The following is a 16,581-nucleotide window of genomic DNA, read 5'->3' on the forward strand; positions in this document are numbered from 1 at the left end:
ATTAAGCTAAGTATAAAAAGTAGGGCTGTCAAGTGATTAAAAAAACTAACCGCGATTAATTGTGCGATTAATTGTGCTGTTAAACAATAACAGAATACCATTTATTTAAATATTTTTGGATGTTTTCTACATTGTCAAATATATTGATTGCAATTACAACACAGAATACAAAGTGTACAGTGTTCACTTTATTTTTTATTACAAATATTTGCACTGTAAAAACCAAAAGAAATAGTATTTTTGAATTCACCTAATACAAATACTGTAGTGCAATCTCTATCATGAAAGTTGAACTTACAAATGTAGAATTATGTACAAAAAAACCCCTACATTCAATAATAAAATAGCGTAAAACTTTAGAGCCTACAAGTCCAATCAGTACTACTTCTTGGTCAGCCAATTGCTCAAACAAGTTTGTTTACATTTGCAGAAGATAATACTGCCTGCTTCTTGTTTACAATGTCACCTGACAGTGAGAACAGGGATGGCACTGTTGTAGTTAGTGTTGCAAGATATTTACATGCCAGATGCACTAAAGATTCATGTCCCTTCATGCTTCAACCATCATTCCAGGGGACATGCGTCCATGCTGATGACGTCTCTTGATAACCATCCAAAGAAGTGTAGACTGACGCATGTTCATTTTCATCATCATGAGTCAGAAGCCACCAGCAGAAGGTTGATTTTCTTTTTTGGTTGTTTAGGTTCTGTAGTTTCCACATCAGAGTGTTGCTCTTTTAAGATTTCTGAAAGCATGCTCGACACCTCATCCTTCTCAGATTTTGTAAGGCACTTCAGATTCTGAAATCTTGGGTCGAGTGCTGTAGCTATCTTTAGAAATTTCACATTGGTATCTTCTTTGCATTTTGTCAAATTGGCAGTGAAAGTGTTCTTAAAACGAACAACATGTGCTGGGTCATCATCCAAGACTGCTATAACATGAAATATATGGTAGAATGTGGGTAAAACAGAGCAGGAGACATACAATTCTCCCCCAAGGAGTTCAGTCACAAATTTAATTAATGCATTTTTTTTTAACAAGCATCAGCAGCATGGAAGCATGTCCTCTGGAACGATGGCCGAAGCATGAAGAGGCATATGAATCTTTAGCGCATCTGGCATGTAAATATCTTGCGACACCAGCTACAACAGTGCCATGTGAACGCCTGTTCTCACTTTCAGGTGACATTGTAATTAAGAAGTGGGCAGCATTATCTCCCGTAAATATAAACAAACTTATTTCTCTTAGCGATTGGCTGAACAAGAAGTAGGACTGAGTGGACTTGTAGGCGCTAAAGTTTTTCATTGTTTTGTTTTCGAGTGCAGTTATGTAACAAAAAAACCTACATTTGTAAGTTGTACTTTCATGATAAAGAGATTGCACTACCGTACTTATATGAGGTGAACTGAAAAATACTATTTCTTTTGTCATTTTTACAGTGTAAATATTTGTAATAAAAATAATATAAAATGAGCACTATACACTTTGTATTCTGTGTTGTAATTGAAATTGATATATTTTAAAATGTAGAGAAACATCCAAAATATTTAATAAATTTCAGTTTGTATTCTACTGTTTAACAGTGCAATTAATTGCAATTAATTTGAGTTAATCACACGAGTTAATTGCGATTAATCAACAGCCCTAATAAAAAGTGTTTTATTCTGTTGACCTAAATGAAGATTCGTATTTAAAAATAGATTAGGGTAGATTTCTGGGTTCATATCGAGGCCACAATCCTGCACCCTCAACTGTACATTGGGACCCTAGTTATTGCATGCAGTGTTCACAAACACTGAAGTCCTTACAAGGTCTAACAGCTCTGGAACATGGTGCTCATTGCCCACAGGTTGTGGGCTTCCTAAGCTCAAGAATGGAGTAGGGACAAGGGGTCCAGGAAGACAGAGGAGAAAAAATGAGACATGGATCCCCAAGGGGGTCTAGTGTGCAGATGAATGGAGAGAGACAGCCACATCAGGAAAGGGTCATGGACACACATGGCCATTGTTGTAGAGCTTTTAACTTCTGCAAAGCTTAGGCCACGTCTATACTTACCCACCGGGTCGACGCGGCGAGTTCGACTTCTTGGAGTTCGAACTATTGTGTCTGATCTAGACGCGATAGTTCGAACTCCGGAAGCGCCGCAGTCGACTCCGGTACTCCACCGCGGCAGGAGGAGTTGCCGGAGTCGACCTTGGAGCCGCGGAGTTCGCTTCCGCAGCGTCTGGACGGTAAGTCATTCGAACTAGGGTCGTTCGAATTCAGCTACGTTATTCACGTAGCTGAATTTGCGTACCCTAGTTCGAACCAGGGGCTGTGTGTAGACCAGGGCTCAGAAACATTAGCACTGCAAAGTCTGATGTGATGATTGTTAGTTCTTCCAAGCCAGGGCTGTTTTAAATTAATTCATAAAAATGTAAGGAAAATACATTACTAAAAAGCTATCAGAATTGAATTATTTGAAAATATGTAGCTGTATCTTCAAGGATGCTTTAAAATAATTTACATCTTAAAAAACAAACAAAAAAAACCCAACAACCACCACCCCAGCTCTCAGTCACTAGACAGACACCACAAATTCAGTCAAGATCACCCAACCAACTCTAACTGAGCCCCTTTTCTCACCATTCAGATACTACTGTGATAGCTTCAATATAGAAACCAAGACAGTATTAGTTATAATTCAATGCATGTAAGATAGATACATTTTGCAGAGAGGTTAAACACTACATAGCTATCCTCAGAACATCTAACATGTCAACAAATATTTTCATAAGCTTTTTAAGATTTAAAATGTGCTTAGTTTTTATATTATGTATAACTGCAGAGTTCATCTATGAACTTGAATGCAGCAGTGTGCTTCTGGTAGATATTACTTCATGATATTCAAGCTAGATATTTGTCTATGCTGAATCTTACAAGTGGCACCTCACGTAGAGTTCCCCTCCCCTGTACAGCCCCCCTTGATGAGTTTTATAAGGGAAAAGAATGATCTGGCCCAAGGTAATTAGCTTCTTGGCAAAGAGGCAGTAATGGCAAAAAGAAACCAAAACCCCTCCATCTTAAAACCAGTATCTCAGATACATCTGGGCAAGATGCTGACAGGCTCGCCCTGTTACATGAGTTAGAACTGTAACACCTTTCATTGGTTTAGAATCTCTCCCTAAGGAACTGATCACGTAATGTAGGTTGACAACTTGCAGTACTCTCAGTACCTCTGACCATCTCAAGTAAATGCTACAATAAGCACAACACGTAGAGAAGCCCAAATCATGTGTAAAGTGGAAAAATGTGTGGAAACACACATAAATAAAATGAATATGGATGGTTAAAAGAAAAATGAAAAAATTATAATAGATACTGATTTTCAGAATAAGTCAACCATGAATTAATTTCTCCACCACAAAAATCAAAATGAAAAAGAAACTAAACGGGGCTAGTAGTAATTATCAAAATTTAATCTATGGATTTTTTCCATCTGTACTGGGGCTTAGAACATAAATAAATACCCTCTATTATTCTTCTGCAACCGCTTTGTGGGTGACTGTGACAGTCATTCAATAAACCGACAAAAGGAATAATATAAATCCCCTGCATCAGGGGAATCCCTCTAATTAGAAGTGGCAATGAATCACAGAAGAAATTTGGTTTTAATATAACATTTGCAAATGACAGCTGTCTTTTCACACAGTTCTTGTTAATGTCATTCCTTTACTTAAAATAATGACTAAAACCAGAAAAAATAGATTAGGATAAAATATTTCCATAATTTGACTAATTTTGGATGATTTTCAGCACATGCAGTTTAACATTTAGAGCCTTCATCAATTTCTATATGCAAGATTTAGTAGATTCCCAGCTGGAAAAAACAAAACAAACAATCTATGCCACAGACGTTCTACAACATCAAGTTTTGTGCTGATTCTGTTTTTAAATTAAGAATTGCAAAGACCAAAACATTTGTAAGTATAAATTCATTTGAAAACTCTATGAAAGGAAGAACATTTTTAGAAGTATTGAGACAGGGATCAGAGAGTCAGATCTGTTAATTTTGTATGCCAGGTGTGAATAACGAGGGTATACACTTATAAACAACATATGCAGACCTCACACATTTTCAATTTGATATTTTGGTGAGTTATGAACGTAAATGCCCAGACACTGATATGTGTCAGTCAGTGTATTAAGAGTTAATTTTACAGAGGTTTTAATACCCACATAAACAAACAAAGCAGTTGATAATGTAAATCACTGGAATTATAAAATGAAAGTAATATTCAAATATTTGTATTGACTATCAGTCATTGCTGGTAAGGTCTCGATACCCTCATATTAAAGAAAATTATTAGAATCTTGGAAATGTGTTGGGTTGTCTTAAGGCAGCATCACACAACGAGTTACTAAATTTTTCATGACATTTTCTGAAATTCAATAGGTAATCTTTAACAAATGTCAAAACATTAAATGTTTCAAAACTGAGCCATTTTCATCTACAGAATCAAATGCTAGATTATGACACAAATCTATTTCAATATTATATCCGTAAAGAGAAAAAACGTATTTTTTCCATTTATTATTGTATTTTCTTAGTATTCAAGAGAAGTATGCCATTAAACCACCTTTTGAGCTAATGTCAAATGTTTTTCTGAACAATACAAAATTTAGAAGGAAAGCAGAATTCTGAAAACTGCAACTATTCTTACTTTGTACCACAGAAGAGATTTTTTTTATTATTTATATAACTCTAACAGTGTCGTAGGTATTTATGGATAAATGTGAAGACAAGGTCCCTGCCCTGAAGAGTTTACAAAGTAAGGGCTCAATCCTGCCAACATGTGCAAGTACTTTTACTCATATGAGTATTACCATAAATCTTCTCATCTGTATAAGGATAGGTCCCATAAAAAACGGTTACCTACCTTTCGTAACGGTTGTTCCTGGAGATGTGTTGCTCATGTCCATTCCATTCTAGGTGTGTGCGTGCCCACGTGCGCAGTTGTCGGAGACTTTTGCTTAGCGGTATCCGTAGGGCTGGCTGTGGCGCTCTCTTGAGTGCTGTGCTCATGAGTCGGTATATCAGGCATTGCCGGCCCTATGCCCTCTCAGTTCCCTCTTGCCGACAACTCCAACAGACGGGCAGGAGGTGGGTAATGGAATGGACATTAGCAACACATCTCAAAAGGTAGGTAACCGTTTTTTCTTTGAGTGCTTGCTCATGTCAATTCCATTTTAGGTGACTCTCAAGCAGAAAAAACAGAGGGGAACTCGGAGTTCACAGTCTTGCAGCACTGCTCTACCGAAGCCAGCGTCGTCCTGGGATTTCTGGGTAAGCGCATAGTGAGATGTGAAAGTATGGACAGACGACCAAGTGGTGGCCCTGCAGATATTTCAAGAAAAAAAATTCAAGGAAAGTGTGGGACCCTTACTGAATAAGGGAGGCAACCTAGTGACAGAGGATGTGGAAAATGTACTCAAAGCTTTTTTTGCCACTGTCTTCATGAACAAGATCCGCTCCCAGACTACTGCACTGGGCAGCACAGCATGATGAGGAGGTGACCAGCCCTCTGTGGAGAAGATGGTTCAGGACTATTTAGAAAAGCTGAATGAGCACAAGTCCATGGGGCCGGATGCACTGCATCTGAGGGTGCTAAAGGAGTTAGCAGATGTGATTGCAGAGCCATTGGCCATTATCTTTGAAAACTCATGGCGATCAGGGGAGGTCCTGGATGACTGGAAAAAGGCTAATGTAATGCCCATCTGTAAAAAAGAGGAGGAGGAGGATCCAGGGAACTACAGGCCAATTAGCCTCAGCTCAGTCTCTGGAAAAATAATGGAACAGGTCCTCAAGGAATCAATTCTGATGCACTTAGAGGAGAGGAAAGTGATCAGGAACAGTCAGCATGGATTCACCAAGGGCAAGTCATGCCTGACTAACCTAATTGCCTTCTATGATGAGATAACTGGCTCTGTGGGGTTTGTCCGATGTGGCGACCGAGGACTGGTCAGATGGGAGCATCGGCATAACCGGCATGACCCAGGTATTCCAGTAATGCCACTGCGCTGGTCACAAGCCCTGCTGCCAGGTCAGCATCGCTGTGGCGGATGCAACTTCCAGAGCCCAGTTGCTACGGTGCTATCTCAGTGAGGTGCTGGACTCCCTCTCTATGCTGGATAAATCCTCCTCTGGTGACCAGGGCAGGGCCTGGGTGACTGGTGCCTTGGATAGTCAGACTGGTGATGGGAGTAGTGGGAGTGGCGTCATGTTGGGGAGTGTCCCCAAGGGCTCGGTGATGGTTAATGTCAGCGCGAAGATGACTGGTGCCGACTGTAGAATGACCGGTGCCTCCCTCTGCGCAAAGCCTGGTGTGAGGGCGGAGACCGGGAGCGGGGCAACGGTGATCAGTAGTGGCAAACCGGTGACCTGGGCTGATGCGGAGACCACGGGCACGATGACAAAGGGCTCTGCCTTGGCTCTGGAGACTGGCGGCGCTCACTCGCCTTCTGGGAGGCCTTCACAGATGGCTTGTCCTTGTAGGGAGCCTTCACCAGGTCCATTGCCACACACAGTGCTGGCTGTGGTGAGAGAGTCCTTTGCTCTCTGGGCACCGGGAGCTGAGAAGGTGTTCACTGTGCCATCAGCCTGGGTCCCCTATCGCTCCCCGGAGTCGTCAGTGGATCCCTTGGGGGGATAAGTAGGTCCTCTTAGGAATGTGTCCCCTTGCGTCTCTGGCGTGCGCAGGTGGACCAAGCGGGGTCGTTTGCCCAATGCCCTTGGTCCAACTTGCTCAGTGCCAGGTCCCTCCTCTTTGTCTTCTTCTTGGGCACCGGCGAAGGGAATCGGTGCCGGGAAGAGCCTGGTGCCAAGGGTGCGCTACATACTGAGGCTGAAGTGCTGGGCATTCCTGAGGCTAGGCAAAGAGTGGCCTCCATGAGGAGGCCCTCAAGCAAATGTCGCTCTCTCTCTTGTCCTGAGACGAAAGTTCTTACAGATGTGACACTTTTCTTTAATGTGGGATGCCCCCAGGCACTTCAGACAGCTGCCATGCGGGTCACTAACAGGCATAGGCCTGTTGCAGTCAGAGCAGGGTTTAAAACCTGGAGACCGGGGCATGTCCTGTCTGGGGCAAAGTCCCCGCTGGGACCCGAGCTGACTAGCTATAGTACTTAACAGATACTTACTAACTAATCTACTATAAAAAACAAACTATTTATAGCTGGAACATGAGGTTCAGCAAGTAGGGAAAAAAAACCCGCCGATCACTTGCGAAGCAAGGGAAAGAGGCACTCTGACCAACCACCACGGGCGGTAAGAAGGAACTGAGAGGGCGTAGGGCAGGAGGCGCCTGATATACCGACGCATGAGCGTGGCACTCAAGTGCGCGCCACAACCAGCCCTACGGATACCGCTAAGGCGAAAGTCTCCAACAATTGTGCATGTGGGCACGTCCACACATAGAATGGAATTGACATGAGCAAGCACTCGAAGAAGAACATATGATATGTAAACAAGGATGTGGTAGGAAGGGGAGCAACAAAAAGTTGCCTTGTCAGTTTCATGATTTGTACGGATTACTTTTTATGTGAATATCTTTCAGTATATCAGGTGGAGGGGTGGCCTATGGTATACAGGCCTCCTTAAAGAAGCATATTTTCAGGAGGACTTCGAAGAAGAAAGAAGGGGGTAGACAAATTTTGGATCAGGTCAAGGGAAGGTCCAGGCAAAGGTATGTATGAAAATTATTTAATTCCTGGGTTTTATAAAAATTTAAAAAACACAATAAACAAAAGATGACAGGTGCTGTCAACATGTATACACAAACACCCTTTATGCACACATCTCTTTTTCAGTGCAGTACGGACTCAGAGAAAGTGAACACAGAGAGGTACATAATTGACTTGTCGTGACAGTTAATGAATGCACGCTATGAAAGACAAATATTCAGAATGCCAATGTGTAACACATGCTGGGGCATCCAGAGCTGTGAGCCCTCATGTTACCTCTCTACCTCATCAAAAGTGAGGAGTTTCTTGGTAAGGAAGAGGGGGTCACACAGTAAAATATGGAGTTAGCAGTATTTTATTATTAATAAAAATATGTATATATTGATTGCCAGGTATATTTATAGCACTTCTCAAAATATGTTAAATCCATAACATAAAAAGATTTCAGTTTAAGGGCCCAATCCTCTGAATTGTTGAGAATGCTTAATTCCATCTGAATTCAGTGGATGTTGAGGGTGTTCAGTACATTTCAGGACTGGTATATAAATCCCCAATTGTGGACTTTGATTCTATGGGAGTGTTAACTGCACAAGGAATACACGACTGGGCCATAAATCCATATGAACAAAAAGACTAGAATTATCAATTCCTATGCACTCTCAATGCCCATGCTGAGGCCCATTAAAATCAATGAGACTCCATGCAGTCATAAGCTTTCACCCATGTGGATCTTTTTGCCTTAATGAGGGAGTTTGGTTAAATAAGTAAATTGAATATATATTACAACGTTCTCTCTTCAGTAAGTTATGTAAGTTGATATTATTTTAAGGAGCCAAAACAAGATTACCTTTTGAAGAATCATAAGTGTCACAGGGATGAAAAATAAATATAATAATAGAAATAAACTACAGTGGGATAAAATTTACAGATGTGGAAAGAAATGTACGCCTTCTTGGACCACTACTAATTCTGAAGTAAGATATCCATGAAACACAAAAATTAATATTCCCCGCATTGCAAACACCTGCTTCATTACAATCACTAAGAAAAAATAGGGTTTTTTTGTTGTTGTATACAGTAAAAGAAGGCAAGGTTAAATAAACCTTTTGAGTATAACTACTTCAGTTCTATAGTAAGCAGCACTAGTTAAAAGACTGGGGAATGGGTAAATTATAGTACCAAATGGCTGAGAATTAATCTCTGATGACTAGCTGCAATCTAACGAGGCATCTGTGTCCCAGGGAACCCACAGTATGTCCCTGGCGGTATGTGTAGTGTGTAGAGTCTGCATGGCATTCTTTGTCCTCATTTGCAGGCAGCTTTTCGTCTCATTGTTTAGAATATCCTCATGCATCTGTGACGCGTGGAATGCATTCATACTAACAGACTTACTATTGTTTTCTCTCAGAAGCTTTGTTGAGCAAAGACTGCATCACAGTTCCTGATAATTATATTGCTTAATTAATCAAGACAAAAAAAATTTGCAAATCATTGCCTGGTTGCCAAGCAGGGAGATAAAAATGAAAACAATACAAGCTGAAGCAATATAACAAAAGTAACAGCTATCTGATCAGAAATTCTTATATAATGAAGCTATTAATGCTAAATCGGTTAATGTTAACATTGCTCCAGGTGTCTCTACTTAGATGCAAACAAAAAGGCTAACATTATGTATATAAAAGGCCAAATGTTGCCATGGATTCTGTAACCTGATAGAGAGGACAGCCTTTTCATTTGATTAGGGAATGCAATTTAAATACCAGGGACTGAAGCCAAACAACAGACATTTCTCTCTGCAAGCCTCTTTCATTCACCCTGGGGTCAGTAGCTGGTGAACAAAAGGTCAGCCACACTTGCCCTGGAAATGTCTGGATTAATTTTATTACATTGTAATGGTTTGTACTTTAAATGTAGGGATAACACTAAATTTCCAGTTGGCTATTATTCTTTATGCCTTTGGGGTTTTTTTTGACTAATATGTAAAAGAGACAGCTTTTCTTGGATCGATTCACACAATTTTCAAACCAGCTTATAATGCTAAATTCTAAAAAACGTTTCTGAAACTCTCATAACAAGATACTGTTGGCTATATTATTGTATAATACTTCAGCATTCTAAGACGTCATTTTCACTACTTTTAAGTCCCTGACTCTTTATATACTCAAAATAAAGTTTAACAGCAATAAAAGGTAATAATTTTAAAAGTTGCAAATTCTAAGGTTTCTTTTTGTAAATGTATGCTGACAAATTATTAGTTATTAAACTGTACAGTTCTTGTATCTTTCACTAAGTTCTGAAAGATGTATCATATTCATCTTGAAAACGTGTCACTGGATTTATGCATCATTTCTGCACTTGGCAGTGCTCCAAGACAAATATCATCCTTTATGTATGAAGGAGACGATATTGTGGACTATAGTTACTTTTATAAAATAAATGTTGCCTTGAAAAGCTAACATATCAAATATATTAGAAACAAAATTTACACACACACACACAGCATTTAAAATATAAAAATCTCATATTTATGTAAACAACTTTTAAGACACTGGTTGCTTTTGCTTTGAGATTTAAATCCACATTTACAAGGAAGTTGAAAAAAGTTACACTACTTTAAATTGTTGACAAAAACAGAAAAGGAATTAAAACAAGTCTTACAAATACAAATTGTTTGACATTTCACACAAAAACAAGGATGCTGAGTGAGAGGAATCACACACAATCCTTAAATCTTCCCAGTGAGTCAGATTACTGCAGAGGTCTCAGACACTGTTTGAGGGTACATACAGTACCATATGTGCAGCAGTAGCTAAGCATGATGGGGTGAATTAATGCCAAGTGAAAGCCTGAACTCTAAATTCCCTTGCTTTTATTAGTTTAAATGGATCTTTGCCATAGTTTAAAAAATATTTCTTCTCCTACACTTTTAGAATTTTGAAAGGCTGCCCCAAATGCTAAGCATTAATGTAATATGAATATGTTCTTCATTTCAGATCTAGCCATTTAAATCTCTACCCATATTAAATTTTCAGAATAAAGTTTCCTTTAAACTACACAAGAATTGTTGGCCATTTGAACAATGTTTATGATGGACACAAAGTAGTCAAAACATACCTCTGGTTTCTTCATTATCTCTACGAAAAACATGTGATTCTTCATTGGATAAATAATAATTAAAACATCTCCAAAATCTGTTGGTATAATACCCCTGCGGTAGTTCCTGGTGTGCTCAGACCAGACGATGTGAACCTCATCATTTCCCAAGTGACGAAGCTGCAACAGCAAATTGGCTCTTTATTAATCAGAGTGATAACAACAGTTTATGAGGGGTCATGGCTTACAAATTGAATTACAATGCTTGACAGTAGAAATATTTCATTACAGAAAAGGTTAAAATATTGCTTTTTCTATGCTTGTTGGAATTAAAAGCAACTAAATAATTTGCCTCATTCAAAACACACTTATTTAATGGCTTGATTAAGTAATTATCAAATTATCAACTTGCATGAGGTGTACATACACAGTATATATACAGATTTCTGTGCTAATCTGGATTATTAGATCAAAATGTTAATTAGCGGAACATTTTAATTCAGTTAAAATATTGTAGGTTTCACAGTGATAGCAACTGCTATGATTCAGGTTTCCATTTCACACTTTCCATTGTGGCTCCCTATATCCTATTTTCTCAGACATCTGAAAGATTCACTTTTGGGTCTGACACGTACTGTGCTATATCTGTGTCAGAAGGCAAACTGTTTTGAAAATGTGAGCAAAATCTCTGAAGTAGTTTTTGAGTTATGACAGAATGGGCGAAAAATTACCTTTTTAAAAAAAACATAAAATATGTCTGAAGTTTAAACTTGAAACGTAGTATAGGAATAGTCCCTATTAAATAGTAATGCCTTTTCTTTGTGAGGAAAAAAATGTTTGTGATTTAACAAAGGTAAAGTCATTTGAAAATTACATATTGAACATCCACAATAGACTGCTTCTGCTATACACTTTACCTTGACATTATATATATTATTAAAGGGGATATTTACCCCTATGCAGAGGGCCAGCACAAGACCTGTGCAATACTTAAATTCCATTTAAACCTTAAAATAGATAAAGCTGGTGATTAAAGTGAAGCATAGGCCTTGTTCTGGCCTTCTGAACAGTGATGAATTTCACTCTACTAGAATTGGATGGTAATTTTTAACAGTAAAGGATTTCTAACAAAGTTGCAAAACAACATTGCGAGGATCAGAATGCTAACAACAGTACCTTTGTTTGGGACATTATAGGTTAATAATACCTGGGATTTATACTTGAGCAAAGCAAAATAAGACCTGTTCATACAATAACTCAACTTCACAGCTCATTATTAGATTTACACAGAAAAGTTGCTGAATTTATTTCTCTAATTTATACATACAAATGAAAAATCCATTTCAATCCTATCTACAAAACAAGCGATCATCAGTCCCTCATTCTGCAGTTTGAAATGTGTAAACACTACATGAAGTTTTTTTTTTCCTGGACCAATACAGATTAGCGTAAATTAACTCTCACTATCGTGTGCATGGCAACGAGCATTTCATTATTTTCTAATGATATCTGATGACTGAGATAAAAATAAACCATAATGTGTGAATATCTGATGATATCTGATGACTGAGATAAAAATAACCATAATGTGTGAATATTGTGACTACTGTAAAGTAAAAAGCTAAAAGATAAGGTAATATTGTAAGGTAAAAAGGTAAAAGGAACGTGGAAGGGAATGTGGTGCGTTAATATATAATATACTTTTTTTTTAATTTGTTTTGCTTATAATATATAAGCAAAACATAGGACCAAATCCTTTTAAAAAAGGAACATCTTTTTAAATTATATTAATTCGTCAACCAATGATTTCTTATATTTATCAGTACTTCTCATTCTGAAGAATCCCAAAATACTTTACAAACATTACAGTGATCGCTCCACCTACATCTGAAATATAGCCACTTCTAGAGTGCTAACATAGTAGCCATTCTGAATCAGCAACACCATATTTTGTAGTAGGACTTAGATACAAGGGAACATCCAAAACAGGAGGAAATTAGGCCAAAAGAATGTAATTTAGCTAGTTGCCATTTAGCCAGGAAACAATGGCTTACGTCCCTACTTCTTGCGAAAACCACAATGGCATACTTCATGATCACACATGATTGGAGCCTTGGTTTTGTGTCATTTCTGAAAGATATCTCCCTTCAGCAGCATAGTGCTCCTTAGTACAACGCTTTTGGCATCAGTTTGATACTCACTTAGAAGAAAGACAGGCACCTACTGAATCATGAACCTCACTTCCTATAGCTCCTAGGATTCTCTGAGACGTTACCCATCCAAGTACTCACAAGGCTACATTCTGCTTCATCTATGAGATCTAACACAATCGCAGCCCAAAGTAACATGCCAGAAACATGCTTTTGCTTGACATTAGAATGATAACTGCCTTTAAAGCATAAAAGACCATTTATGGTAATATTTCTTATCTCCTTGATCAGTATTATTATTATTTGTACTACAATAGTGCCTAGGAGCCCTAGCCATAGACTACATTGCGTTAGGCACTGTACAAACACAGAACAACAAGACAGTCCCCACCCCCAGAGACTTACAATCTAGTGTACAAGACAAAAACCAACAGATCGATATAGACAGATGGGAATACAAGTAAACAATGAGACAGTATTGGTCAGCATGACGGGCACTAGTTTCTCCACACCAACAGCTTAACCATTGTCAAGTTTTTTGTAGATATCATTGCAAAGGAGTATTTTGAGGGGGGGATCTGAAGGTGGGTAATAAGGTAGCTTTGTGGATGTTTATGCCAAATGCCTTCCAAACACATGGGGCAACAAGGGAGAAAGCACAAAGGTGCCTGTTTGAAAATTTAACAAGTGGGCAGTGGAGACCAGCATCATGGGTCAAACAGAGGCGAACATCGACAGCTCAGTAGTGAATGAGAGATAAGTAGGGTGGGGATTTACTAAGAAGGGCCTTGAAAGTGAAGACAAGCAGTTTATGTTTCACTCAACAGAGAAAGTGGAGCCTACGGGGGGATTCAAAGAGAGAGTTGACATTGTCAAAGTGATGGGCTAGGAAAAAGACCTTAGCAGAGCATTCTGAATGGATATGAATGGCGAAAGATTGCATTTGTCAAGGCCAGAAAAAAGAATGTTGCATTAATCAAGGCACAAGATGATGAGAGTTTGGGCGAGAGCTTTAGTGGATGTACAAAGGCCGTATCTTTGAGATTTAGATAAAGCCTGGCTATGAGGACCCAGAGAGAGATCAAAATCGAAGGTGACACTCAGGTTATGGCCTGCCTGATAGGCACGATGGTGGTGTTGTCCACAGTGATAGAGAAAGGAGATGGTAGGGAAGATGTTGGAGGGGGAAGATTAGGAGCTCTGTTTTAGCCACGTTTAGCTAGACATTCACAAGATGTCAGAGAGGCAGACGGAGGCTTTAGTTTGGACAGACGACAACATGGAGTAGAGATGTAAATCTGTGAGTTGCTGGCCTGGTTGTTAAATTTGTGGTCATGGATGAGATTACCCAGAGATGAAATGTACAGGCAGAAGAGAAGGGGACCTAGGACAGAGGCCTGTGGAAGCCTCACAGAAAATTAGAGGACAGATGAGGAAGGACATGCTGAAGGAGAGATTAGAGAGAGTTAGGAGGGGAACCAGGAGAGGACATAGTCTTGTAAACCAAGGGAGGAAATGATTTCACTGAATTTTCAGTGAATTCTGACAATATTGATTATATCGTTATAATACTGTTTTTTTGAAAGATCAGCTTTTGTGTTTTGCTAAAACATTGTTATATTGCCAATGACAAGGAATAGTGAAACCATAATACAATAACTGTAGACTTCTTACTTGGATCACTGAAAAAAATAATATTTTGGATTGTGTGTGTGATATAGCTAAAGCTTCTGAGCATAAACTAAACAAAAAAGGAACAGTTTTGGGTATGGCCAAATAAGCAAATAAATGGATAATTTAGAGCAAAAGTGATGAGTCCTCTCTCCTCCAATATACATAGTTTGAAAAAACCAACCAACTGACCATGAAAAGGATGAAACAACTGGAAAATAAGACAAATAAGTAGATTGTCATTTTAAATTGAGCCCTGCTCTGAAAGATACTGGAGATATACATTAACAAATATCCAAGGAAGGAAGTTCTTGCAGTTGTTTGCATTTTCCTTCTCAAAACTTCATAGATTAGTATTAAATTTATAAACTGCACATAAAGACAACTTTAATAATGTGAATGAGATTTACACACATTTGTTCAAGTACAGTCGTTTCCTTAATGTCTCAATTAGATCAAACCATGAATATACATATAACTTTGGTCAATTTATAGCCTCTAATTTGAATTATGCCATCATTAATCATGTCGTGGCTGCACTCCCTCAGCTAGAATATGTGCTTCAGAATGTACTTGTCAGTTACAGCACAAATGCTCATTTTTCAAGCCTTACAAAAACAACTCCATGTTCTGAGGCTAGTTGTGCGCCGCTTCCACTCACTCACTTGAGTAAATAGTTTTAAAGGCACTCTGCTTTAGCTAGTCTGCATGCTGCCTGCCAGGCAACACGCCACTGCTGACACTGGTCATGGTACACACCTAATAGTCTGACCTCCTTTTCCTACTAATTGCATTACTTAGCCAGCTGGCTCCAGAAAGGAGTCGTCTGTTTGATTGAAGAATTCTTGCTTTTGGGTAGGCATGGCTGCTACTTTTACTAAGTAACAGTCAGGCCTGACATCCCCATTGTTTGTCTGACAGTGAGCCCATCCTAAAATCTAAGTTTTATTTGTAAATTAACCAAGAAACTTCCTGCCAGAACAGCGCTGCCTGGAGACTGATAATGTGTGCCTTTCATTCCCTTTCACTCTTACTGTATCACTGCCAATTTGTTTTTCTGCTGCTGGCCAGCCTTAGGCTATAAAAGCCTTGTAAGACATAAGTGCAATTATAGTCCTGGAGTCAAATGAATTGGACAAATCCAATAGCACAGCTCTGTCCCCACTTTGCAAACCCCTACAGCTGTTAGATTAGCTGCTAAAAATCTAATCTAGCTAGAGCTAACAAATTTCTGAAGCGAAGGAGCAAGAGTTCAGTATAGGGTTGCAATAAGATTTCTGAATTGAAAATGCTCTACTATGACAATGGGAGAAGATGGAATAAATCACTTTGAAATTTTGCAGCTCATTTTTAAACTGTTAGGTACAATTTAGTTAGACTAAGACAAGGAACTGTAGGGTGCTGTTACTGAGATTGATTTTTATTCTAGCTGTGAGATATCTGATAAAAGTTTTAACACTAATGATGCTAAATCTTACGCTGGAAAAGGTACCAGCTGAATTTTGATTATGTCAGTAGGAAAGCTTTTTTTCAGGGCCAAGTCTTTTAATATTATTTGGAGTTGTAGTATTTATTTTAAAAAGAGCAACAACATTTTTAACACGAAAACTTGATTTTTAAAATGTAGGCCATACAAAAATATGTAAAGGAAAAAATATTTGTATTATTGTAGTCTATAGAATTACGTGGCCAAATTCATCCTTGATGGACGTGCACTAATTTTAGTGAATTTTACACCAGAAGTGGATGCATCCCCTTGTACCTAATAAAAAATAAAACACCGTAACGAAACATTTAGGTGGAGTTACTGCATCAGACTAATTCCGCAACCATAGAATATACAGCCCACTGTACAACTGCAGTATTCACAGGATGCTTCCTTGGCCAGCAGAGGTAAGACTTTCTGTTATACTCTTGGATTTGCAACATAAGCAAGATGATTAG

The 16,581-nt window shown here is 38.7% G+C and overlaps 1 protein-coding gene across 2 annotated transcripts in view; it reads right to left on the reverse strand.

Annotated features, from left to right (window-relative positions):
• RALGAPA2 (Ral GTPase activating protein catalytic subunit alpha 2) overlaps window positions 1–16,581 on the reverse strand; it is a 311,093-nt gene that overhangs the window by 107,400 nt on the left and 187,112 nt on the right. For both annotated transcript variants that reach the window (XM_045011212.1, XM_045011213.1), the window contains exon 36: window positions 10,838–10,996. In XM_045011212.1, coding sequence (XP_044867147.1) covers window positions 10,838–10,996 — 159 coding nt within the window. The remainder of the gene's footprint in view (window positions 1–10,837; window positions 10,997–16,581) is intronic.

Source organism: Mauremys mutica, chromosome 3 (assembly GCF_020497125.1).
Source record: "Mauremys mutica isolate MM-2020 ecotype Southern chromosome 3, ASM2049712v1, whole genome shotgun sequence".
Taxonomy (NCBI): Eukaryota; Metazoa; Chordata; order Testudines; family Geoemydidae; genus Mauremys; species Mauremys mutica.